The 23999-nt window shown below is 47.6% G+C and overlaps 8 protein-coding genes across 8 annotated transcripts; 5 read left to right on the forward strand and 3 right to left on the reverse strand.

The window, feature by feature from the left end:
• Positions 1–1325: 1325 nt before the first annotated feature.
• LY89DRAFT_690675 (CTP synthase) lies at positions 1326–4508 on the forward strand. Its single transcript, XM_018216142.1, has 16 exons — positions 1326–1355; positions 1544–1630; positions 1682–1714; positions 1774–1857; positions 1905–1949; positions 2001–2040; positions 2101–2128; positions 2190–2218; positions 2277–2302; positions 2358–2480; positions 2535–2542; positions 2627–2739; positions 2849–2908; positions 3011–3029; positions 3076–3804; positions 3856–4508. Exons 2-16 carry the CDS (start codon positions 1606–1608, stop codon positions 4246–4248), a joined length of 1755 nt encoding a protein of 584 aa, XP_018063520.1. The 5' UTR covers positions 1326–1355; positions 1544–1605; the 3' UTR covers positions 4249–4508.
• Positions 4509–5968: 1460 nt separating this feature from the next.
• LY89DRAFT_320965 (uncharacterized protein) lies at positions 5969–8046 on the forward strand. Its single transcript, XM_018206716.1, has 4 exons — positions 5969–6279; positions 6395–7156; positions 7219–7508; positions 7566–8046. Exons 2-4 carry the CDS (start codon positions 6435–6437, stop codon positions 7940–7942), a joined length of 1389 nt encoding a protein of 462 aa, XP_018063521.1. The 5' UTR covers positions 5969–6279; positions 6395–6434; the 3' UTR covers positions 7943–8046.
• On the forward strand, positions 7864–8754 carry LY89DRAFT_320947 (uncharacterized protein). Its single transcript, XM_018206715.1, has one exon. It carries the CDS (start codon positions 8029–8031, stop codon positions 8488–8490), a length of 462 nt encoding a protein of 153 aa, XP_018063522.1. The 5' UTR covers positions 7864–8028; the 3' UTR covers positions 8491–8754.
• On the reverse strand, positions 8755–10070 carry LY89DRAFT_763845 (SET domain-containing protein; the record flags this gene model as incomplete). The annotated part of the gene is made up of 2 exons (XM_018221612.1): positions 8755–9995; positions 10052–10070. The coding sequence occupies 2 exons, from the start codon at positions 10068–10070 to the stop codon at positions 9019–9021; spliced, it is 996 nt and encodes a 331-aa protein (XP_018063523.1). The 3' UTR covers positions 8755–9018.
• A 1681-nt stretch (positions 10071–11751) lies between these two features.
• On the forward strand, positions 11752–14095 carry LY89DRAFT_321005 (peptide transporter). Its single transcript, XM_018206717.1, has 3 exons — positions 11752–12091; positions 12153–12749; positions 12803–14095. The coding sequence occupies exons 1-3, from the start codon at positions 12088–12090 to the stop codon at positions 14038–14040; spliced, it is 1839 nt and encodes a 612-aa protein (XP_018063524.1). The 5' UTR covers positions 11752–12087; the 3' UTR covers positions 14041–14095.
• A 1521-nt stretch (positions 14096–15616) lies between these two features.
• LY89DRAFT_321054 (glutaredoxin) lies at positions 15617–17016 on the reverse strand. Its single transcript, XM_018206718.1, has 3 exons — positions 16641–17016; positions 15898–16533; positions 15617–15845 (listed from the first exon to the last, which is right to left on the reverse strand). Exons 1-3 carry the CDS (start codon positions 16749–16751, stop codon positions 15768–15770), a joined length of 825 nt encoding a protein of 274 aa, XP_018063525.1. The 5' UTR covers positions 16752–17016; the 3' UTR covers positions 15617–15767.
• Positions 17017–19395: 2379 nt separating this feature from the next.
• On the forward strand, positions 19396–20748 carry LY89DRAFT_690679 (uncharacterized protein). Its single transcript, XM_018216143.1, has 2 exons — positions 19396–19617; positions 19669–20748. The coding sequence occupies exons 1-2, from the start codon at positions 19436–19438 to the stop codon at positions 20654–20656; spliced, it is 1170 nt and encodes a 389-aa protein (XP_018063526.1). The 5' UTR covers positions 19396–19435; the 3' UTR covers positions 20657–20748.
• Positions 20749–20868: 120 nt separating this feature from the next.
• Positions 20869–23816, reverse strand: LY89DRAFT_658257 (uncharacterized protein). Its single transcript, XM_018212469.1, has 5 exons — positions 23520–23816; positions 23349–23461; positions 23222–23296; positions 21192–23168; positions 20869–21139 (listed from the first exon to the last, which is right to left on the reverse strand). Exons 1-5 carry the CDS (start codon positions 23725–23727, stop codon positions 21053–21055), a joined length of 2460 nt encoding a protein of 819 aa, XP_018063527.1. The 5' UTR covers positions 23728–23816; the 3' UTR covers positions 20869–21052.
• Between the last annotated feature and the right edge of the window lie 183 nt (positions 23817–23999).

A 23999-nucleotide genomic window follows, 5' to 3' on the forward strand; every position in this document is an offset into this window, starting at 1 on the left:
TCTGACCAAGAGCATCGTTGATCGTTGTACCACGAGGATCATGAGCTCGACGTGCTATCCCGAGTCGAGGGAGGAAGACTTCGAGCTCTTCAAGACTTCTTGTGTAGACATTACACTCCGAAACAATAGACTTCAATATGCCTGGGGCATTTTGGAGGCCCTCAACAGTACGCTGGACTGTCTTCGTAATTGTAACACAAGTTGTTATAAGGGCTCCAGCACTTGTCAAAACTGTGATGGGATCCATGATAAGCGAGACTTCTTTCTTTAACGAGGGAGGTCGAGGAAGAAAGCCACGGTGTGAGGGAAACTGTAATGGTAAATGAAAGCTGTGAAAGAGATGGACGAGGAACTGAGAGAGGGACTCGGACTACGAGTAATTGAGCCTCAATGGGGGAATCGGATAGTTGACTCCGCGCACCACCCTTTCGCTGGTCGAAGGATTCTGGGGGCCAATATCTTCAAATGAGAAGGAGCAACGTGCTGCTCGAACTCTCGAACACACCACAACGAGCGGGGTCGCATGCCAATAAAACATTGCATTCTCGACGCCGCATTTATCGATTTGACGCCCTGCAGAAAAAGCAAGACAATCTTGACTGCAATTGGGTGGAATGGTACCATGAGCTTATCTCTGGGAAAGACTCAATGTGACGTACGCCCAGCTCTGGTGTTGAAATGCTTCCATGGATCGTGACTATACCGTATCCGGAAGCTCTAGAAACCTGCTCAGCTTTTACGTTGCATTCTAACCACGGCCAATACGCATCGGCCGCCTTCCGAGCCCAACTCGTGGGGTTCTTACTGATGTAGGTGTAAGGCTGTGGTTGTTGAGCCGCCATAGCCACCGCTGATACCGGACTTGCTCTCTTTATTGCGCGAGATTGATTTCTGCTTGAAGTTGGGATGTGTCTCTTGCGAGTGAAAGTTATGTAGGGCGTCGCACATGCCTCCGTCCTTGGTCGAGTGTTGTCGTTGCAATCGCAAGTCGTTTCCCGTGATAGAAGTCAGTGGCTGCTTTAATTGAGGCTGGCCATCTTTTCAAAAGCGGCGTTCTATTCCCGCATCAGAACAAAAATGGGTATGTGGCATGGAAAGCAACTTGAAGGAAAAGAAATCTGAAAATCAATTCGCGCGGGAGATAGAAACTGGTATTAATCCGGGAAGGTGCCGTCCTGGTATTTCGTAGCCTCGATGCCATGCCCTCTTATGCAGACCTTCACCAAAGACTTGGTCTTCTTCTCGGTTTGTCGTGAAGCCGCAGTAGGTGGTGTTTTCAAACTGGAGGAATTGTCCATGCACTTAACAAGCCTGCGAAGACCGTGTCAGCTGTTCCCGATATAGGTCGGACGTAAGTGAGTTGCAACACTTTTTCTTCGTTCGCAGTCCCTGTTGAGGCAATCCAAGGCGACGTTGAATGAATATAAGATGTAGGTAATCTTTAGTACTGGCTTGCTGGACTAGTCAGTATTCGACCTAGTGGATTTTGATGCGCTCTCACGTGGTCTTACATAAACTCTTATCTGAGAGTTTTTTTCCGTAGCGGAACACAAAAACTTCATCCATTCTCGAGTCCTACTCAATCACATTTACCAAATCGCAAAAATGAAGTACGTTTTGGTATCTGGAGGTATGTATGCAGTCTTGTAACTTCAAATCTATGACATTAATCTTCTCCCAGGTGTGATCTCTGGAATTGGCAAGGGAATCATTGGTATGCGCCAAGGATCTCGAGACGCGTTACATCTTTACTAACGGCACACGCGTTTTCAGCCTCCTCGTCTGGCCTACTCCTGAAAACTTTGGGTTTAAAGGTCACCGCGGTCAAGATTGACCCGTATCTTAATATCGATGCAGGTATGAATACTTTTCCAAAGAAGGGACATTGGAACTAAAATCACAAGGAACTATGGGGCCCAAGGAGCATGGTGAATGCTTCGTCCTCAAAGGTAATTTACTTTGCTTCATCTAGAGCACATAGATTGCTAACAAACCTATTGATGGGGGTGAGAGCGACCTTGATCTTGGAAACTATGAAAGGTATATATCCTTTTGCGTCTCGTTATTCCTATGGGGCATCAACTAACTGTACACTTCAAGATACTTGAGCCTTAATCTCACAAAAGAGGTCAGCTTATTCTGTCAAATAGACCTAAGCCGTGCGGTTTTATTGACATATACAACTCTAGAGCAATATCACAACCGGAAAGATCTACAGGTATGTCTTGCAGGTCAAAATCTGAGATGGCATCTTTGCTAACATGGCCTTCTACCAGCCACGTGCTATCAGAAGAAAGAAAAGGTGTTGAATGCAATGAGATGTCGCGAGTAGCAAAGTTGCTAACAGAATCAACAAGGGACGTACCTGGGCAAAACCGTACAAGTTGTCCCACATATCACCGATGCAATTCAAGATTCGATCGAACGCGTTGCCAAGGTCTCAGCAGATGATTCAGGAGAGGAGCCGGATGTGTGCATCAGTATGTCTTGTTCCTGAACATCGCCGAAATATCTTTACTAATTAATTGCCCAAGTCGAATTGGTACGTATTCACGAACTTAGGAAGAGCTTGCAACTTCCCCTAGATTCGCCTCCAATTTCTCGTCTGGAGCTCACTGTCTGCTAGGGTGGTACTGTCGGCGACATCGAGAGCATGCCCTTCGTGGAGGCCTTGACTCAATTTCGACATAGAGCAGGGAAGGGAAACTTTGTCAACATTCACGTCTCTTACGTGCCGCTGTAAGTCCTATCCCTCCTTGAAGTTCTTATGCACTATAGAGAAGTGTCCGAAATAAGATTCTTTCGAAGAAGTCCTGGTCAAATGGTTGCTGACTTTCAACGACGACAGAATACACGGAGAGGAGAAAAGTAAGCCCACGCAACATTCAATTCGTGGGGCACTTCAAGCGTAAGTACTTTCTCGTGCGATTAATCCCCCTTCCATGGTATTTCCAGATTGTCGAGAGTGTCCTGTTTCATGATACATGGTTACTAATGATACTTCTTTTAGTGGCCTCATCCCAGACTTGGTAAATACATAGACTGTTTCACAGAGTAAGTGCTGACAAGATACAGATTGCTTGCCGTTGTGAGCGTCCTCTTGCCAAAGAGACGATCCTGAAGATTGCCCGCAGTTGTCATCGAGAAGTTGAGCAGGTACTTACAGTACGAGACATGCAAACCGTCTACCAAGTACCGCTTCTGCTTGAACAGCAGGGCCTTGTCACACAGTTGACCTCTGCATTGCAACTAGATAAATTAGCAATCTCCTCCGCTCTAGTCGCTAAGGGTGCAGATCTGTGGAAGTTGTGGAACAAGACGGTACTACCTAAACAACATCTGGAGCAGGTCAATATTGCCATTGTTGGCAAATATACTGAAGCTCAAGATGCGTATCTTTCGGTTGTCAAGTCGCTGGAGCATTCGGCTATGAGATGCAACAAGGCCCTCCATATCAACTGGGTTGACTCTGAACATCTGGAAGATGCCACACAGGACAGCGATCCTACCAAGTATCACCAAGCTTGGCTTTCGGTTCACACAGCCAGTGGTGTCGTTATTCCAGGAGGCTTCGGTGAACGAGGCGTTGAAGGAATGATCAAAGCGGCGTGGTGGACTCGAACGAAAAAGGTTCCGATGCTGGGAATATGTCTCGGTATGCAAGTAGCCGTGATCGAAGTAGCGCGGAATGTCTGTGGAAGGAAGAATGCCACGTCGGAGGAGTTTGATCAGAAAGCTCAAGATAAGGTGATCATGTTCATGCCAGAAGGTAGCAGAACAGAGATGGGAGGATCAATGAGGTTGGTATGTGTCTCTGTAAGAGCTTAGAGGTCAATGTCACTGATATCATTCAAGGGATCTCGGCCTACACACTTTCAACAAGGCAGCGAATGGAGTAAGCTGCGGGCATTGTATGGAAATGCAGATGTGGTCGAGGAGCGCCACCGACATCGCTTCGAAGTCAACCCGGACAGTGTGGTCGAATTGGAGAAAGCTGGACTGAACTTCATCGGCAAAGACGACACTGGCAACCGTATGGAAATTGTCGAACTGAAAGACCATCCCTGGTTTGTCGGTGTCCAGTTCCACCCCGAATACCAGAGCAAGGTCTTGGACCCTTCACGACCATACCTTGGCTTCTTCGCCGCCAGTGCAGGATGCCTCAATCAGATCACAAAGGAACTGCTGCAGCAGACACTCGCCACTAACGGTCTTCCCAATGGAGTCGGTGAAGCTATACATTTCTAAACCCATGTTTTGGAACGGGGTTATGGTAGAATCGGATGGCAATTTGATTTTGTGGCAAGGGGCATATTTCATGGAGAAGGGTGTCGCAAGGAGTTGTTTGTCTGCATAACCCCATCTCTCGTCTTTTCGCGCGTCTTTAGAGATTTCCTATGTGCAATATACTTTGAGAGCCAGGAACTTGCTAGTTTGGGCGCTGGTAGTCAATAAAACAATAGCATATCATACCATGTCAGCCTGGGCGCTCTCGACTTGAAGAGATAAATAGTGCTCCAACTTTTGCGATCTCGAAGAGAAGGGCAGAGAGTATAACACGACTCGATTCGATGGCGGAAGGAAAGAAAGCACATCAAGGTGAGGCATCGTGATACAGTATCACGTGCAAGCTAGTGCGGCTCCACTGCAGGGTTCCGTGCTCGAGTCATGTTGTACTTCCTGGAGGACTTCACCTCCGTCCATGTTATATATCTTTGATCTGCAGCCCTTTCTCTAAAGCTGTTCTGGGTGTCTTAATGCCTTCAGTTTGAGTGATTGTAATCTCCAGATGTCGGTCCTGAGCTCGAGAGTTAATTCTTTTCTGTTTCGTCGTGCTTTTTCTCGGTTTGCACGCAAACCCGAGAGCGAAACGTCGGAGACTGTACACGTGAAGGGTTGTCGTCGCGTGTTATTGGACATGCAGCATGAAATACGAAAGGAGCGCGATTGATTCTCTCTCTACCCGGAAGTAAATATCGAGTTTTACGCCTACTTTAGGTCTGATATGTGCTGAAAGTGCTGAAAGTGCTGACGCTGCCATAGTTCCGTATCATCACGAAAGCAAATATCGCCCATCAATGTAAGGTTCTTATGAAGCCTGTTAGGAAGGAAGTCTATTTCAAAATGTAGGTAATGGCGAGAAGGCGAACTGGAAAGTAGCCTTCATTCCGAATCTGCCCTCCGAAGGACCTGCCCATGGTGAGGGTGGGGGTCGAATAGTCTCATCACCGCAGTCAAAACAACACGAGCGTCGTCTCAAAACACGCGGCTGCTGCCTTATCTGCCTTACACTGAGGACAGAGTGCAAAAATGTTGAAAGGGATGCCACATTGGATTCAAGTCTTGGACGCTACGAAGGCTTTGCGCAAGGTGGACACGGAAAGGTGCCCTATAGACCACCTCTACCATGGGAAAATAAACGCTGTGCGCATCTGCGACCAAGATTCGAGATCCAAAGGAGTTTTTCCGCCCAAATGCGCAAGCGACAGAATGATCCATGCTGCCGCCACACGCGCCTTCAACCACTTAGAGTCGCCGGCCAACTCCCAGTGTCTCAGTCAGCATGGCGCTGCGCCTCTGAGAGGCTCGCTTTACCCCAGAACCACGCCAGAATGATGGACTTGCCCCAATTCACACACCGTGATCCTGGAGACGATCTTCCTCGTTCACTTTGTTCTGGTTGGAGGGTTGTTTGAGCCATCTTGAAACTTGGAGGTTCGCATTGTGAGCCGCATGTTGGGACATCGACAAGAGAAAGCCTAACGTGAGTTAAATTCATATTTTATAGTCTCCCTCTTTCTCCCTCTTTTCCTCCGAAGACATAAAGGATCCCCTTGTCTACTCAGATTAGGAAACTCCTATGCATTCTGGAATTAGATCTTTCTTTTTTCAACCTCAGGAACTTGACGACTATCTTGGCCCCCACTTCCACAGGATTTCCTTTGAAAATGGCGCAACCTACCACGGAAAATAATCCCGAAGGAGATGTGGATAATGCCGCATTCAAGCATGTCTCCAATCCGGAGATGCCTCTCTACCCCCAAAAGGAAATCCAGCTTGGCGCGGCGTCTGTGTCAGGTACAATATCTACCGCCTCGACCGAGGACCGGAAAGGCCGAACAAGTTCCCATTTCAGACAAACGTTGGAGTCGAGATACACCTATCATCCGACGCTAGAAAGGACTACTATGAGACGACCGAATCAAAAACTAACAACGCCACGCTTTTCGCCGTCATTAGAAGACTACATGAACAGCCAGGACATGTTCGGCCGACAAGGTAGGTCAGAGCCGGTACGTGAGTCAGGATCAAGATCATCCTCTGAATTCAGTGCACCAAATACTCCTTCTTCCCAAGACTCAACGGACGGGTATGCTTGGACTGACCCATCAAGACTAGATGCAACTATTGACAAAGTTTGCAGTATCCAGGAGATGGCTCAGGTCTCTCAACAGTATCCAGAAGCGGAGCGCGTGCACGAAGATATCGATGAAGCGGCGAATACCATTTCACGGACAGCAGAGGCTTCTCGAGAACTCGATGTTGAAGTTAACGAAGAATTCAGAGGTGACTGCCAAGAAGCTTCACATGATGAGGTCAAAATATCGAGCAACGACGAGGACGAGGAAGATGATGAAGAGGACGAAGAAGATGATGATGACGATAATGAAGATGACAACCATTGGATCTTTCAACTCGAGAAGTTCGAGGCAGCAGTTGTACAAGCTGTCAGCCCTGATTACCAGCTTGCGCAGTGCCTCATTCCCAAGCTTCGCGATATCTTCTACCGAGAAAAGTCCCCTCTCTTCGGATCATGGGCGATTGCGTTCAATCAATATGCCGGCCATTCTGGTCAAGGGGGGGAATCATCAACTGGACGAAAGGTCTCGGACAGTACCTCCACCAACAGCAATGGTAAACGGGATGTACGACATTCAGATCATGGCGAAAACACTCGAGAAAAGGAGGAAGATGAAAACTATGATGACAGCCAAAGCCGCAACCTCAAGAAGCCCAAAGCGGATACAGTGGACAACGGAACCTTGAAACTCGCATGCCCATTCAACAAGCACAACCCACATAAATACAATGCGCACTATAATACGGACATCCGAACCTGCGTCTCTCCTGGGTTCCAAGGCTTTCGAAGACTGAAGTAAGTCATGGAAAGATATGATGGGTGGGATGTCGGGCGATCTTGTACTAACAGATGTGAAGAGAGCACCTGAGAAGAACACATCGTTCCGTTCAATGCGAGCGATGCTTCAAGATCTTCAAGGGTGGCGAAGAGACCCGTATCAAGGCACTGTCTCTGCACAGGAAAGGTGGCTGCTCAGAAACCCCCTCTATTCCAAACGAAGGAGTCAATGATGTCCAATGGATCGAAATCGAAAAAATTAAGCTTTCTAATAAGAACAAACGATCTTTTGAGCCAGAATCTTCCGATGTTGAAAAGTGGGAAGCAACATGGAAAATCCTGTTTCCAGACGACCCTGTGCCTATTCCATGTATGTTTCCGCTTATGTCTTATGTTGATCTGCCGTGACTAACGACAGATACTATAGGGTGTATACCTCCTACGCGTAACGATCTGTCCTTCTCTTCATTATCGGAGCAAAAGAGGGAATACACCTCGTGCTACGACTCCATGTGCCAAAGTCAGATTCGAAACTCGACCTTACCTCATTTATTCTTGATCGATGACGAGATACTCGATCTATTCAAGAAGATCGCTTTTGAAGCTTTCACAATGTGGCATACGAAGCATTGTCTTGACAGGGCAGCCATCGAAACGGCGTCGCAACAATCATCAAGCGAGCAAGGTTCTGAACTCCCACTTCCTATGGAAGCGGCAGAATTACTGAGGGTATTACAATATGCTCTATTAGATAGGCTCACAACGGAGACTTGGACCTTTTACCTGACGTGTCGGGAGATGTAACGCGCGGAACTACTCAAGGGCCACATCACCAATTCGGCAATCAGTCATTTGTTTCGAACAATCACTACCAACATCAGGCAAGATCTATGGCGAGTTCGGTTATGTACTATGGAAGTCAAGGACAGAACGAAATGACCTATACATCACCCCAGACTATGCAGCCTCACGTCAATAGCAGCTATCAGCCTTCAACCCCGCTTTCTCTCTATGGTACAAGTGCTGCAACGTATTCCACTGGCTATCACTCAACAGTGCCGCAATTTCAGCCAGAACAGATCGCACTCCCGCTGCACAATGGTCCAGGTAATGCCTCGCCTTATCGCTCTAACGATCATCTCGGTGCAGATGACCGAAACGTCTCGTCGACTGCTACCTTTGATCCGACGTATCCAATGCCAACCCAACAAGCATCCCCAGACGCCAGAACTCATCAAAATCAGACTTTTGGATATGGAATCAACAGTCAGCTCATGCCTGATGCCCCAGTATCAGATCAATACGTCGAAAGGTGGAATGACGGGAATAACCACCAAAACAGCCAACACTGAGCGCAAGCCTGACTATTCCGTGTTTCCTGCCTCCAGCTAGGGAATCAGAATCTATTGGAGTTGAAGGAATCATCTCCTTCTTTGGAGCATTGCGATGCCATCCACTGAGTGGCAACGAGATCAATAAAATTTCCTTTCAATTCTAGCATCGAGATGGAATGTACACAAAATTGGCAATTTGCATCACGTCCTGTGTCCCTTATCTTTCCAGTTCCAATTGATTCTTACACTTGAGTCTTCAGTGGAGGAGCATCGGTGGAGTCATCTTGAGAATCAGCGCGTCCAAACTTTTCCTTGTCTTGCCAACATCGTCCTATCATCTGCGCTTGTCTGTACTCTTTTAGCCTCTTTGTATGCAAGAACAGCAATTCGTCTTAAACAGCAACAAGCTTCCAAAGAAAGAGCAAAGTTCTCCAAAAACAATAGACCGCGAATTTTCCTGCTACCAAGGCATTTCCCGCAAGAGTACATGAGTAAGAGCAACAAGCTTCTGTCAGAGACGTCTCTTCTATTTGCATGACACGAAGCTTATTCTCCAGACATGTAAGCATCCTCGAGTACAAACTCATAGTTCGCAGCTGCCTCCTCCATCAAGAATTCCTCTGTCAAAATCTTTTGATTAAACATGGCCGCCCTGTCACCTGTTCGCTTGAAGAAGTCTGCACTGATCGAATTCGGGAACAATTCGCGCAAGTAGGTTGCGACTTGTTCAATGAAAGCGAGAAGCTTCGCTGGAGTGATCTCCTTCCAATGCTTCCCAGAATCTTTCTCTGCCGCTTGAAAATCGTCGAGGAAGGCTTGACTTTGGGCGGCAATTCGGACCTTGAGGTTTTCGATGAAACCATTCATCTGCTGAGATCTTTGCAGATCAAATGCCGATGGTAGACAGTCCACGCCATAAAGGTGCGTTGCGAGGTTTGTGGCCATCACTGCTTTATCTTGCTCTCTGAGCATCTTGGCCGTTAATTTGGTATTGGATGTACAAGTCTGGCACGAGCATGTGAAGTTCCATTTATCCTTCAATTCTTTCCGCCTCTGCGAAGTCGTACCTGGCTTTCGAATGAATGAAACGGTGACTTCCTCCCCGGCTCGAATATCTCTCCTGGTGATGATTTTGACATGGCCACCTGCGTGGCGGGGACAAGAGGTGTCAACCAGAGCATTGGGAGTGCAGTCGTGATTGAAGTAAGACGCCACGTTGTACAAGATGCTCGCCTCATCTTCACCATACTTAAGAGCATTCGAAGACCAGATCTTATAAGTCGTGGACATGCTGCAATCGGGGCAGCAATAGTATCGCAGGTTGTTGAACAGGGCTTTCTTGCTATTGGTGAGAATTTCATATGCGAGACATTTGTTGAACTCGGTGTTGTGCAAGGAAATGCACAACGGGGCTTCTTCGAGAATGCAAATATTTTTTGCGATGTCTGCTCGTGCAAAAATTCCGAATCGGAAGTCGAGGTCCGCGCGAGGTCTTAGCTCGATGTAGTGATTCGAGAACTGACCTGGAGACCACAGTCAGCTAACCACGGGAGCTGGTTTATAACTTCGAGCTCCTTACCTGGATTCAAGGCCGCCATGGTCACAAGGGACCAAGACAGGCTTGCACTAAATTGGAATTTATGTCTGAGGAAGCAGCATTTTGAAGCGAAATGGAAGTTCTTATACCTGGTGGTCAGGCAATAGGAACATTGTGTACAAAGAGGTGTCCGTCGTTTGGTAGATACCAAGAGTTTCTTTGCTCTGTGGACAAGTCTGTCTAGACTTTGTCTCTTTTGGTCTTTTTTGGTCTCTCTGTCTTTCCACTATCCGAGTGAAGCAAAGCTTGCTCTCACTACTCGTTCTTCTCTCGTCCTCCATGCATCTTCAGCTCAATGACTCTATGTCTTTCCACGTCTGAATTTGAGCAGGTGCAAGAAAACGACAAAAGGAAGTAGCTAGGAATAACGATTTTGGAATGAAGTTGGGCCATTTCTTGTACTAAGCGGCCCAGACTTTATGATTTGGATGAGACGATCATTTTGAATTGTAAGAGCAAAGCTCACTTACGGGGCGCTTCAGGCCCAAATAAAGAGCTTGTAAGTAATTTCTGATAGATCACGTGTAGAAAGTCACATTCACATGGCTAGAACGTTCCCACGAAGAAGTATCTCTTATTAAGATGTGTTGAAAGCTATGGAGTTAATTGCTCTTCACTTTATCTCTGGTGTTTGGCCATAACTCGTTCTATAGAACTTTTCATGGCTGAGCACGTGATACCCCTATCTGATACGAACGTAGCCTTTCCCCTCGCCTCACCTCGATCTGGACCAATGATCAACACCGCAGGGCATTTTGACATGAATGCCATGATTGGCGGCGAAAGAGAAGAGCAACAAAAGGCGAAGGCAAATACCAAGGCTAAGACCCGCCGCCAAGATGCCAAGACGTTGAAATAAGCTCACGGCTGTAGCCACCTTCCTCATTCAACGCGCCGTCCGAAGCACACCATCACACCAAAATCGACGAGATAGCCGCTTGCATCGGGATCTGGATGCTGATGTGCGGGGTGGCGAGACGCTCTATTGCAAAAGGATGCATGGTGAGTGGTTTCCGGGACGCGAAGGATTGTTCTGGAAGCTATCTGGGTCTAGGGGTCACGCATGGAGATGGCGAAAGGCGGCTTAAGGATAACGTTACGAACTGATAACATTCTGGATCTCTTCTAGCTCGTCGGCGGCCCGAATTCGAGTCTCGAGATGGCAGCTTGTTCGATTAATAAGGTCCCTAGGTCATGGTATGTTACAGGGATATGCTGATATGCTTCTTCAACAAGGTTGGAGCTGCACCTTTTGAGGCAAAATGGCACATTTCTACTTGGCACCTTCCTTTATGTTGACAGGGCCGTCCCGAGTAACTGGTTTCCATGTACTGTCATGCAATGATTATGAAATTTGGAATCTATTTGATCGTCAATGTCGTCAAAATGCATTCAGTATTCGTGGGCTGGAAATGAGAGTGTAGTGCATCTCCATTCGCCTCACAGGTAATCGCAAAGTCAAAATATGGAAAAGCTTTTCTTGACGCAAAGCATAGGATTCCATCAAATCACGACTAGGTACCTTATCTCTCGTGCTTCAAATTTACAACCAAGATCTCCTTCTAGTAGATCAAACTCTAAATGGTGATTGGCCTTAGTGTTCGCCAAGCCATGCGTGGTCGTATGGAGGCTCTTGGCGACTTACCCATGAAAAGTGCACGGAGAGAGCGAAGCTCACCATAGGGTGCACGGCTAGGAAAGAAACATTGCCTCCCTTTTGCAGCTCGCGATGATTGGATACTGGCTCATTCAGGCAGGAGACGTTTCCCGCGCTGCGGAGGACACCAATGCAGAGAGGGGTCAATCTGATCCAGAGTGGTGATCCAACACTCACTGATCATCCGAGCTTGGCGACGTCCCAGCATGCCCATGTTAGGAAGGTGGTTGTGTGGAGTATCTTGGAAAGCTTGCAGGTGAAGGATATATTGTGTCGCATCTCTCCCCAAGATTTGCTCCTGTCAAGACCCTTCCCGGATCCCCGCCTTGCAGAGTAGCAGCAGCACTTTGTTTCAACAATCATGGGTAAGAAGACCTCTTTTTGCTTCTTCACCTATACATGGATTAAATTGCTAACAATTATCAGCGGACGCAAAGACTGTCGATGCGCAATTCACTATTGGCGCACAAAACCACTTGGCCATTGACCAAGATGGCGCCATGGTTCACGCAGACGAGAAACGACAGTCGATTATCCTGGAAATGGAACACGACTATGAAGGCAAGCCTACCGCTGAGGAATTTCACACTCTCCGCAGGGTAGCTGGCAAGATTCCATACACTGCCTACGGGTTATGCTTTGCGGAATTCTGCGAGCGTGGATCTTACTACTCATCCATTGGAGTCATTTCCAACTTCGTCAACCGCAAGCTTCCTGTAGGCGGAAATGGCTATGGAGCGCCACCAAAGGGAACACAGCAAACCGCTGGTGCTCTGGGACTGGGCACAGTGAAGGCAACTGCTGTCAGCCAGTCTTTCAAGATGCTTGTTTACTGTCTACCAGTCATCTTTGGCTACATCGCCGATACCTACACTGGCCGTTTCAGACTCATCTGCTACGGTGTTGCCGTTTTCGGTGTTGCGCATGCCTTGATGATTGCTTCTGGAGCCCCCTCATTGCTCGCAAGCGGCCATGCAGTTGCTCCATATCTAATTTCACTCTACGTCCTTTCCATTGGTGCTGGTAAGATACTCTTTGCAACGATTTTTTTTTGGACGCAACTGACAGTGGATTAGCCATGTTCAAGCCTTGTGTTTCTCCAGTACTCCTCGATCAGATCGAAGAAACAAAGCCCACGATCAAAACTCTCGATGATGGAGAAAGGGTTATCGTCGACCCTGAATCTACAACCGAGCGTGTAGTTCTATGGTTTTACCTACTAATCAACGTCGGTGGCTTTTTGGGAGTACCCAGCAGTTACCTTGCCAAAGACGTTGGATGGATGGTGACCTTCACCTTACCAATGGCCATCTATGTTCCCCTCCCTTTCGTCCTCTGGTACTTGCACAAGAAACTTATCCTGTACCCTCCGGGAGGAAGCGATTTGTTCAACTGCTTCAAAGTGCTCGGCATCTGTCTAAAGAAAAACTTCAGCAGATTCGGCCGACATGGCTTCTGGGAAGCTGCCAAGCCATCTGTCTTGGCCGCATCTGGTGCCTCTACAACTGTCCCCTGGAACGACCAATTCGTCGAGGATGTCCGCCGAACTTTCCAAGCCACAGGAATGTTCTGCTTCTTCCCAATTCAGTATATCAACGATAACGGACTTGGTATCGCGGCTGATGCCCTATCCACGATGTTGATCACCAACGGACAGCCAAACGATCTCATCAGCAACTTCAACTCCTTGTCTATTATTATCATGGCACCGGTCCTCAATTATGGTCTTTATCCGTATCTGCGCAAACATCATATTCATTTTGGCCCCGTCGCTCGTATCACAACCGGTCTCCTCATGTCCGCTATCGGCGCTGTTGGATACACAGTCCTAAACTACTATGCCTACAAAATCGGCCCATGCGGTCACTACGGCTCCAGCTCCACCTGCGTCGACGCCGACGGCATCTCCCTCGTAGCACCCATCTCCATCTGGTGGATGGCGATCCCCTACGCCCTCGGCGGCATCTCCGAACTCTTCGTGAACGTCCCCGCCTACGGTCTAGCCTACTCTCGGGCGCCCAAGAACATGCGATCTCTCGTCACGGCCCTGAATCTCTTCTCCACCGGCATCGCCTACGCGCTTGGTCTCGCCTTCGCGGGCCTGATCAAGGATCCGTATCTGACGTGGGATCTGGGTGCCCCGGCTATCATTGGGTTTGTTGCTACGGGGGTGTTTTATTATTTGTTTAGGCATATTGATAAGGAGGAGTATGTGTTGAGTACTAATGATGATTATCATGTGCAACATCATTCGGCCACGGGCAGCTCGGTCGGGCAGGATGAGAGGCCTGTGGATAAGGAGACTAAGGTTTAAGTGTGAGACGTTGTGTATTTATTCGAGGGGAACGGGAGTGTGTGCCATAGATTGGGTAAAGACTCATGTCAGCGAAACTTCATATTTTAGTGTTCTGAATGAAGATCCTTCATCTACCTTTATTCACCTGGCAAGCGATCACTCTATCCTGTGAGAAATTTAATAGTATAGCCTTGCCCTCCCGCCCTCTGTCAGCTCTTTCGTATACGTGCGAGTTATTGAGAGACCACTTAAACCGCTTTTGCAACTGGGACGCGAAGTCCATTCAAAAGCTTCACGACTGAGGAACTAAAATCCAAGACTCATATGCCTCACATTTTACTCTTCAAGTCTTACCAAACTCAGCAAATACTTCCAAAATACCACTCTAGTACACAGAAACTGCAGTCAACTCTCCATTATAACCAGTACAAACTCGAAGATTCCGTGCTGTCCACATGATTCACAGCAGTGCTCCCCAGCAAGCTTAAGTTAGTCACTTACATGATATTGAAAAGCACCAAAGGCTCTCTGTGGATCACTTACATGTTGAGACATGATTCACACAACCTTAAAAAGATTTACGAATATAAATTCTTCTTTTGCTCTTGGGTATCCTTCCTTCTTCCTATTCCTCAAAGCACTAAACAAAGAGTCTATTGAAGCAGACTTTCAAACTGTGAATCTGTTAACGAAGCTTACTACTGTACATCAAGATCATTATCAAAAGTAACATAACAATCAAGACAACACATCCAAGACACTGCAGCTTAGCTTGGGAATATTCCGACAAAGAATCGACATGTACATCCACTACGACAAGGAATACTGCGCTTTGCTTCTGGGCATACCGGCACCGGCCATGGAAGAAGTGCAAAACAGCCAGGCAGGCCGGGGAGGATACCAAAAGTGCAGTTTTACCGCCATTATTCTACGAAAATTTTAAAGACATAGAGGGTACGGAAATTATAAAAGATGAAGAAGGAAATGTGATCAGTAGAGAAAATCCTTACGAAGGCAGCGATGAACTCTTCGAAATCACGCAAGAGATGCGCGAGCGTCTTCATCCACCAGGCGAACATCAGTTGTGTCCTACTTGTACGCTACAAGGAAGAGTTTGTCGGCAGGGACAGCTGGTCGTTACTCCGAGCGAGACAGGGATGCCGGGGCAACCTTCTGCTGCTTAAGGTAGAGTCTGACTTGCTAAAGAGGGGCAAGGGTGAAGGTTTTGTCTGGACTTGGGTGATGATGCGTTGTTTTATGTGGCTAAGAGCCGAATGGTCATCTTGCGTTGACTTTAACTATGTTGATAGCATTTCCTGTGTCCTATGGCACGACGATGATTTTACTTGCACGTGTGCAAAAGCTGAAGGCACTGCGTTGATTTTGGTTGTTGATATTACACTCTATGTGCTAATGCGAAGATTTTGCGTGGTATTAACATAGCCTCAAAAAGCGAGCGTAGATTTACAGCATACATGACTAGAAAAGTCTCATAGCACTGCAGCAGAATGTGACTAGCTGTAGCGAAAACAACCCTGGAAGATTAATCGAAAGGCATGTAGCCAAGAAGGTTAGCTGCAAGAGGTGTTCTTCATGTAGGCACTCGCCATAACCCTCCTACCGGAAAACATGCACGCAATTGAGAAGCACCGAAACCCTGCTAAATCACTTTCCTTCATCCATCAAGATAGAGCAGAATGCAATTGCCATGAGAGAACCGCGAAAAAGGGTATTATTTTCATTTTCTATGTCGTAGCCGTCGCAGCCTTGGGTATGCTGTATGCCTTGAAGAAATCGGGGTCATTTGCAATCTCCTCTTTGACCTATAGGTATTAAATTAGCTTGACCACTTATACCCAGCAAAGAGAAACTCACAATGTCTAATCCACCCACAAGCTCACCATCTACCCACAGTTGAGGGAAAGTTGGCCAATCCGCGAACTCCTTCAAGCCTTGTCTGACTTCATCATCCGCTAGAATATTGAAGAATCCGTACTTGACCGAGTTCTCTCGAAGAATCGCAACCGTCTGTCTCGAGAAGCCGCATTGAGGAGCGCTTGGAGTTCCTTTCATGAACAGCATTACTGGCGCCGCTTTGACCAATGTCGACAGTCTCTTGTGCAATTCCTCCTTGCTTTCCTTAACCTCGCCGGATGAATATTGAGGAGCAGTCGCTGGGTCTTGAGCCGACGGCGCATAATTGCTTAGGTTCTTGGTTCCTGTTGTACCAGTGGCAGCTACAGATGAATAAACCTTGCTACCTGCACCTGAACTCGACGTGTTTGCGTGCTTCTCAATAGCAGTCCGAACTTTTGTAGCATCACTCCCACTGACCGTCTCAAGGACTTGTTCTCCGCGTCTGAGGACAAGGAATGGCACTGCGGTAACGTTGAAAGCATCGCTAATGTCCATAACATCTTCGGCATCCATGGCAATCCATGATGTAGATGGCGGCTCGGTGGTTGGGTATGAGGAGGCGAGAGTTTGTAGGACTGTGGTCATTTGCTTGCACTAGGTTGGTTAGCAAGCAAGCCTAGGTCGTGAGGTATAATTTGTAGATACAGCAACCAGGATATATCAAGTGAAACTCATTCACAAGCCAGAGATTGAATACTTACTGGTGCGGCCCATTCGGCTTTGAAGTATATGATCTGAAGAGTGGAAGCAGGTAGTGCAGAGCAGTGCTTATTGAAAGCATCCTCAGACTTAATCTCCACGAGAGTAGACATGATGAAAAGACTGTATTCGCTCGGCGGATGGGTTCGACTTCAGCAGCGATGAGAGATGGTCTTTTGAAAGTTGAAGAACGACTTTTGTTTTCGTGTTGATCGATTACTTATCGGATTTCCAATCGAAGGACGACGTGGCGGGGTAGGTGGGGGAGCCTTTGAGGAAGGATCTTTGTCTTGCAGATAGTCTTTGGTTGAATTGAGTGTTCGGGGGGTCTTAATAGAGGGTTTGAGGAGTGTCGAAGTTAGAAGCGGACAATATGTGTTGGGGGAAGAGTGTATGTTTTCCTTTGAGCTCCGGAGAAGTTCAACTATTTTGTTATCAGAAAATCGGCGCTAGCATGACGCGATCGAATATCCCTCAGCACGTGACTCAGCCTTATATTCACAAATTGCAGTTGTTCTCAGTCTCTGTGAGATTTCATTGTTCGTTTAGGAAATGGAGGAGTTACCGTTGGTATGAACTCTGTAATTCATTGAGCTATCCAATGTATAAGTTATTCCAGTCCAGTCCACATGGATCCACAGCAGATTGTTGTACAAAGGCAAGCCCGAGACAAGCCAATGAGGGGGGAAGAACTACTTAGATACCTCGTCACCAACGCAGGACTACTGACAGAATGATGATATTAGACAACGTAGCTTTGAGGCGCGAATGGCTTTTGCCAGAGCATGTTGAGCTAACAGTTTGCAGTCGAACCGGCAATTGTTCCAAAGATGTTCCCACCTTTTCCCAAGCATGCATATTGAGACATAATCGAAGAAGAAACTGCTGCTTTTTACTGGTCTGGTAGCACTCACGAGCAGTCATCAGGTACGGATCTGATCAAAGTCTTCACGTCGGGTGCTGCAATTGGCCATTTGCGAACCGGTGGCTTGAGCTTCTTGATTGTAAACCAATGGGAATAGAATGCGCAAAAGTACATTCTTGCGTCCAGTGAGAAGGAGGCAGAGGTTCGAGCGATACGAATCATGGATGGCAATTCAAGTTTCTACTCTCGTTTCTTCCAGCGGCAGCGGTCGGGCCATGAAACCATTGCGAGGCGATTGTGGCTGAGAAGCAAGAAATCGAGCAGGCGAGCTGAATTTGAGAGGCTGTGTTGATGCTGAAGGGCGCCACATGGGTCGGCGTCATCGCGTCTCCGCGCTTGAATCATAGGAAATGGATGGACGGATGAGTTTGGGAATAATATGCAGCGAATGAAATCTAAATGAAATTTCCCCAGAGAGTAACCTCGCATGCATCTGGACCTTGATACTTTTAGTGGCGTGGCAGCTATTCCGTAGTGCAAGCGATTTGACGTTCCCCCTCCAAGATCCTTTGAACCATTTAAGACCGACCCTTCTTGGCAGCGTTAGATCTTCCATTCCAAACACCTTTTCGCACTCGACTTCACCTCCTCTCCTACAACATCTCCACGAAAGCGCATCAATTTCTCATCCACAGAACCCATCTCTCTTTCGCAAACAATCAACCGTACGATCAATCGCGTCGCATAACGAGCAGGAAGATATTCTGACAATCAATTCTAGAACTTCATCATGTCGAATCAAGGATACTACGGACAGCAGCAAGGGGGCTACCCTCCTCAGCAAGGTGGCTATCCTCCCCAAGGCTACCCACAACAACCTCCGGTGATTCCTCGCATCTTCATCGAACTGTAACTGCCAGTTCATATCATGCTAACAATCTCAGCAATCGTATGGACAACCGCCATATCAACAAGGTTACCAACAACAACCCCAAGTATGTATTTAATACCACGGATAAGTTGATTCACATTGCTGATTGTATTTGCAGATGGGAGGTTATCAACAGGGACCGCCACCGCAGAGACCGCAAAGAAGCAGTGGTGGAAATGGTTGCCTCGGTGCCTGTCTCGCCGCTTTGTGCTGTTGCTGCGTGGCTGAAGAGGGCTGCGAAGCTTGCGCCGACTGTGCTGGTATGTTCAATCACACGTACTTCCCTTCTACAATCACTAATATCACTTCGCAGATTGCGCCGAAGGATGCTGCTAAACACCCGACTGTCAATTAATGTACAACCATCAGCAGCAGATCGATGACATCAGAGGAACACGGGGAACATGCGCAGGAAAATCGGGGTTGCATGATTCATTTCAGATACTGGAGATACGGGCACAAACGTGGCAATTGCGGATATGGAATGCGACGGGTTGATTTTCAGTTCTTTGTTTACGGCCTCATGCGAATCTTCATATTCTGAATTTCTGATTTTTCTGATCGGAACCATACTTGCGTGCTTTGCCTCTTTGAGTGGCTTCAGTGGATTAGCATACCGATAATACGAAGTCTTCCCTTTTCAACTCCATAATGCGTCTCAATAAGTCAAAACCAAATCATGATATTTTCAATAGTTCGCAATTGCTTGGTGATGCGAAGAAATTTTGCAGAGCTATCACATATCAACACCGAGATCGCACCTTCTTCTACTTCATGTCTCCAGGACCTCTTTCCCAAAGGAGCCAAATCATGGCACTATAACAAGTTACTTTCTTCACTTTCCGTTCCTCTACAGAATCATTAACATAACATTGATATCATCGAACCGAGCATAGGGCATTCAGATTATAACCTGAACTATCCTTAGTAAAGCACTGGTAAGTCTGCCATGTACACCACTACCAATTCTGATTGACCTAAAGTCTAGTTCGTTGCCGAACATGTTGAATACTACAAGTGCCCACAAACTGTCAGAACCTCCTCAACCATGGTGTTACAATTGTGCCGACGAGTCCGAAGCCAAGAAAAAATCATGCAACTATTACAGAACGAAGCTACTGAGGAAACCATGTTCAAATTGTGTAAAGAGTAAGTGGAACCATTGTATGGACACACCACAAGTGTAAGTGTGTACTCCCTTGCGCGTAGTTGTTCGTGCTAATATCGCTCTCAGTTTTGAGCAACGTACCAGATCAAAGGCCATAGAGCAGTCCATAGCCGCTGGACTTATGTCAAAATCACCACCGAAGAAAGTACAGCCATCGCCAGAGCACTCACCGTCGAAAGTTTTCAAGAAGAAGTCGAAGCCGAAGTTGAAGTCTTCAACGCCTCCGAAGTTCCCAAACCTCCTTGGCGCATCAGGTCGAGAACACAGCAGATCTCCGACTTCCCCATTGAGTTTCGTTCGAGACACAGCAACTCATACATCCCCCCGAGCTCACGAGCAGGCTGGATCCACCAGTGACTTGGAAGATCTCCATGGTCCAGATACTATCACTATTTCCTGTCCAAGATATACTTCTCTACAAAAAGAATCAACTCCTGCTAGACCTTCGTCGGTGAGAACAAGTCAAGATTCTGGATCGATCTACAGTCCGACATCGTCTCCAGATTCACCGTCGGACGACCTACAACTCAATGTCAAGAATGACTTGCCACTTCGCAACAAGAACGATTTACCACTCGACAATGAAGAGGAGGACAACCCGACACTCATCTACAAAGATAACTGGCCTGATGTCAGCCGTCAAGCCTTCTGTAGATGGCTCATAATTTCGAAATGGAAGCCGGAAGACTATGAATGCTATTGGCCAGGACACTCCTCAGGATTGGGTCTACTCATGAATCCAGAGACTCCAGTGGAGCATATGTTGCGGCACTTGGGTTATTCTCATACGGAACCTGGTCCCCTAACGCCTGCGCACATTACCGGACAAGCTTGTAGAAGATTCGAAGACGCTTTTGGCTCAGTGGAATTGATTTTCTGCCGTATGCAGATTCAACAACTTGTTACAGGAGAGTTCTGGAAAAAGGAAAGTGAGAGCATTTGTTGCACGGATAAGCAGGTACTCACGGAGACTCTATTGGACATACTTACGGAGGCGGCGAGTAGAAAAGCATCGAGATACTCATCGTCAGGTCTTCCAGTAGCTGGACATTGAGTGTCAAGCGGGTTGTATTCCTGGAGTTGTTAATTGGGTAAGAGTCAAGGTCAGATGCTGCACACGCTTAGCGAACTCACTTTAAACTTGCTCTTCAGATTGTACGTAATGGCTAGGATGATGCGATGAAGAACACATTGTTTCTAACATTCTCAATACTTAAGAAGTGAGAACACATTCAATATGGCAATCCGTCACAAACTTGGACGCAGCTGGGGATCACATGACCTCAAATCACAACATAAAGCACCTACCACTAAATGACCACAGGAGAATTTTGTTTGGCAAAGACCATAGCAGAATTTGTATTTTGATGGGAAAATTTTTGCTATGTCTAAGATAAGAACACGAAAAGTCTGCCCAAACCTTGTCGCCCTAGCTCAAAGGAGCCTTCATTCATTCATCAAGTTGTACATAGTTGGCTGGGAAGAGTCCTGATTTGCCGTTGAACGAGCCATGCCACCAATCCTCGTCTGGGAATTCCTGGGTGGGTGTTAGTTCATTTAGCCCAAGTGTAAAGGAATAGGAAACTTACCAGAGAAGTGATTTTGGCGCCTTCGTCAAAGCTTAGTTCATTGTCCTCTGCGGCTTCGTAATCGTATAGAGCAGTGGCGGTAGGTCCAGATTGAGCAGCTGCTGGAGCAGAAGGTCGAGGTGCCATTGCTGGTGCGGGTGTAGGTTCGGGTTCGTGTTGAGGAGCTTCTTCTTCTTCGTCGACGAGCTCGACATAGTTGCTTGGGAAGAGACCACTCTCGCCTTTAGAGTTCGTACCCATCCACCAATCCTCGTCGACCATTTCGATGTTGGTGACATACTCGCCTTCGGTGAGCTCGAGCTCGTTGTCTTCTGCTTTCTCGTAGTCGTATGAGATGAGGGCTCGCTTGCCACTTGCGGCAGAACCTTGGTTGGTGGTAGATGCTTGTTGACCGAATGAGGCTTCTGCCATTGCTGCACCAGCACCACGTGCAGTGTCGTGACCCTCTGGCTCTTCCTCTGGTTCTGGCTCTTGGGGTACGTTACGGCCCATGCTGGTTGGAAGAGCGGGAGGTGGGTGAAGTTCTTCTGCTGCTTCCATCTCAGGCTCCTTGCTTCGAGAAACAGGCATGGCGAGTCGAACGGGTGATGATTCACGTTCTTCTTCTTCTTCTGGCTCTGGGGTGGGGCTTCGTGGTACAGAGGGTGGAGGTGGGATGTTAGGGCGGCTCTGTTCCTCTTCCTCCTCGTCATCATATTTTGGTCGTGATGGCAGACCTGGCATAGCAACACCGCCGACTGGTCTGGTTGACATGTTGATAGGAGGAGGTGGTGGAGATTGGTCGCCTGTCGTTGATCTCGTCATGCTTGGTGCCCCCATTGGCGCACCGCCCTTGAATCTGTCTCGGATAGCACTAATACCTCCAACTGGTGATGATGGTGCTTCTTGTTCTTGCTCTTCTTCGCCTGTTCGTTGTTGACCGATACTTCCAGTTCCAGAACGGCCAGTAGGATTAGTAGCCACAGGAGCCCATGACTTGCCACTATAGCCGCTCTTCCATTCTCCTCCTCCACTAGTTTGACTCTTGATAGGTGAAGTCATGCTTGGTGTGATATTTCCAGCTCCGCTTAAGCCTCGCTCTCGAGCTTTCTTCTCTTGCCAAATCTGTTGTGGTGTTTTACCTCCCTCATTAGCAAACGTTCTGCTTGCAGCGCCAACAGGTGCAGGTGCGGCAGTTGTGGGGGCTGATTGAAGGCCGAAAGCTCCAGGAGTTGGTGCTTTGGTACCAGTAAAGTTAGAAGCACTAGAGCCAAATCGATTCGCAATTTTGGGCTTGGGCAACGTTGTAAGTCGTTCTGATTGAGAGAATGCAGCAGACCTATCTGCAAGAGACTTTGGTTCGTCGCTTGTGCCAGATGTCCCAGTCACAGCAGGAGAGAGTTGTCGAGGCCCGTCATCAGATGGTTTCTGCGCCCTAGCCTTGATAGCTGCGATGTCAACCTTGCCAACCGGCTCGTATGCACCCTTCACAATAGTTGGTCTATCATCTCCACTACTCTTCGCTTGAGCACGAAGAGCTGCAATGTCCACTTTGCCAATTGGCTGATAGCCACCCTTCACAACGTCCGCACCGGTATTCTCGTCTCCTTGGCTGCCACCATTGAATCGTGTGGGCTCCGGCTTCTGTTTGGTCAACTCTGCCATATTGACTTTGGTAGGTTTGTATGCAGGCTGAACCTTCTCAAGTTGAGATCTCGTAACTGGCGGAGCGTCGGCACCCCATCCATCATCATCCACATTTGCATTGTTCCGTGTGGATCTTGAACTTGCTAAAGGATTGAAGCCCGAGGTTCCGCTTGACCGGGTAGTAGGATTAAAGACTGGCTTCGAGGCCAACGGAGGTGGAGGACCAGAGGATTGTGGAGGAGGGGCACTGCCAGATGAGTATTTTGCACCAGAAGCATCTGCGACCTTTTGGACAATGCTCTCAGGCGTCAGGTCGCGATCAGAGCGGGCCGTAATTTGGACGTGGTAGCCCTAAGCGGAGCATTAGCGTCTAGAACAGATCCCATCTGCACTTGTCTACTTACGTGAAGAATTTTCGAAACAGCAGCGAGATGACTGGTGAAATAGCCTTTTGTTCTTTCTGGCACTCCTTCCCCGCACTTCACCAGTAAGCAGTTGAATACTACAGCATCGACAGACAACAACACTCACCCATCCGATCAAGACATATTTCGGTAATGTAGTATTGGGATCCTTGACTTTGAGGAACGCAAATTGAACTCGGCCTTCCGAGAACTCATCGATCAGGTCACTGAGCTCCCCCTCTGTTTCAACCAGTCAGTGACTGCTTTATATTGAATCTGGGCACGCATATCCTCTTACCACCTGTATCCTGAACTTTCAAGACACTTTCCTTACCACCACTATCTTGTTGGAAAGCGTTAACAAGCGGGGCTGAGACCGAGAAGATTGCCCATTGTCCATAGGTTGGCGAGTTCGCGGCGGCTCCGGATGGTGCAGCAGAATTGACCACGCCTTGGTATGACGATTTTATGGAGGGGCCATTCGTTGATGTATTTAAGGAAGCCATTTTCGCATGAAGGTCGTGAAGGAATGAAATAGTGCAAAGGGCAAAGTTGCAGTTGTATTTTGAGGTACTGAATTTGCGAGCCTGAGTCTTCGTCATCTTGTTTGGACAGGCTGAGCTCGACACTAGAGATGAGCGGCTAGCGGCCGCATTACGGAATAGTCAGTTCCACAAGACATGAAGTTTTCATGCAGCTCTTAATGCCACACCTTTTCCTTACAAACATTCACGTCAAGATACCCCCCCAGCTGTTCCTGTGCCTCAAGGGTGGCATA

The sequence above is a fragment of the Mollisia scopiformis genome (genome assembly GCF_001500285.1).
Source record: "Mollisia scopiformis unplaced genomic scaffold LY89scaffold_30, whole genome shotgun sequence".
Taxonomy (NCBI): Eukaryota; Fungi; Ascomycota; class Leotiomycetes; order Helotiales; family Mollisiaceae; genus Mollisia; species Mollisia scopiformis.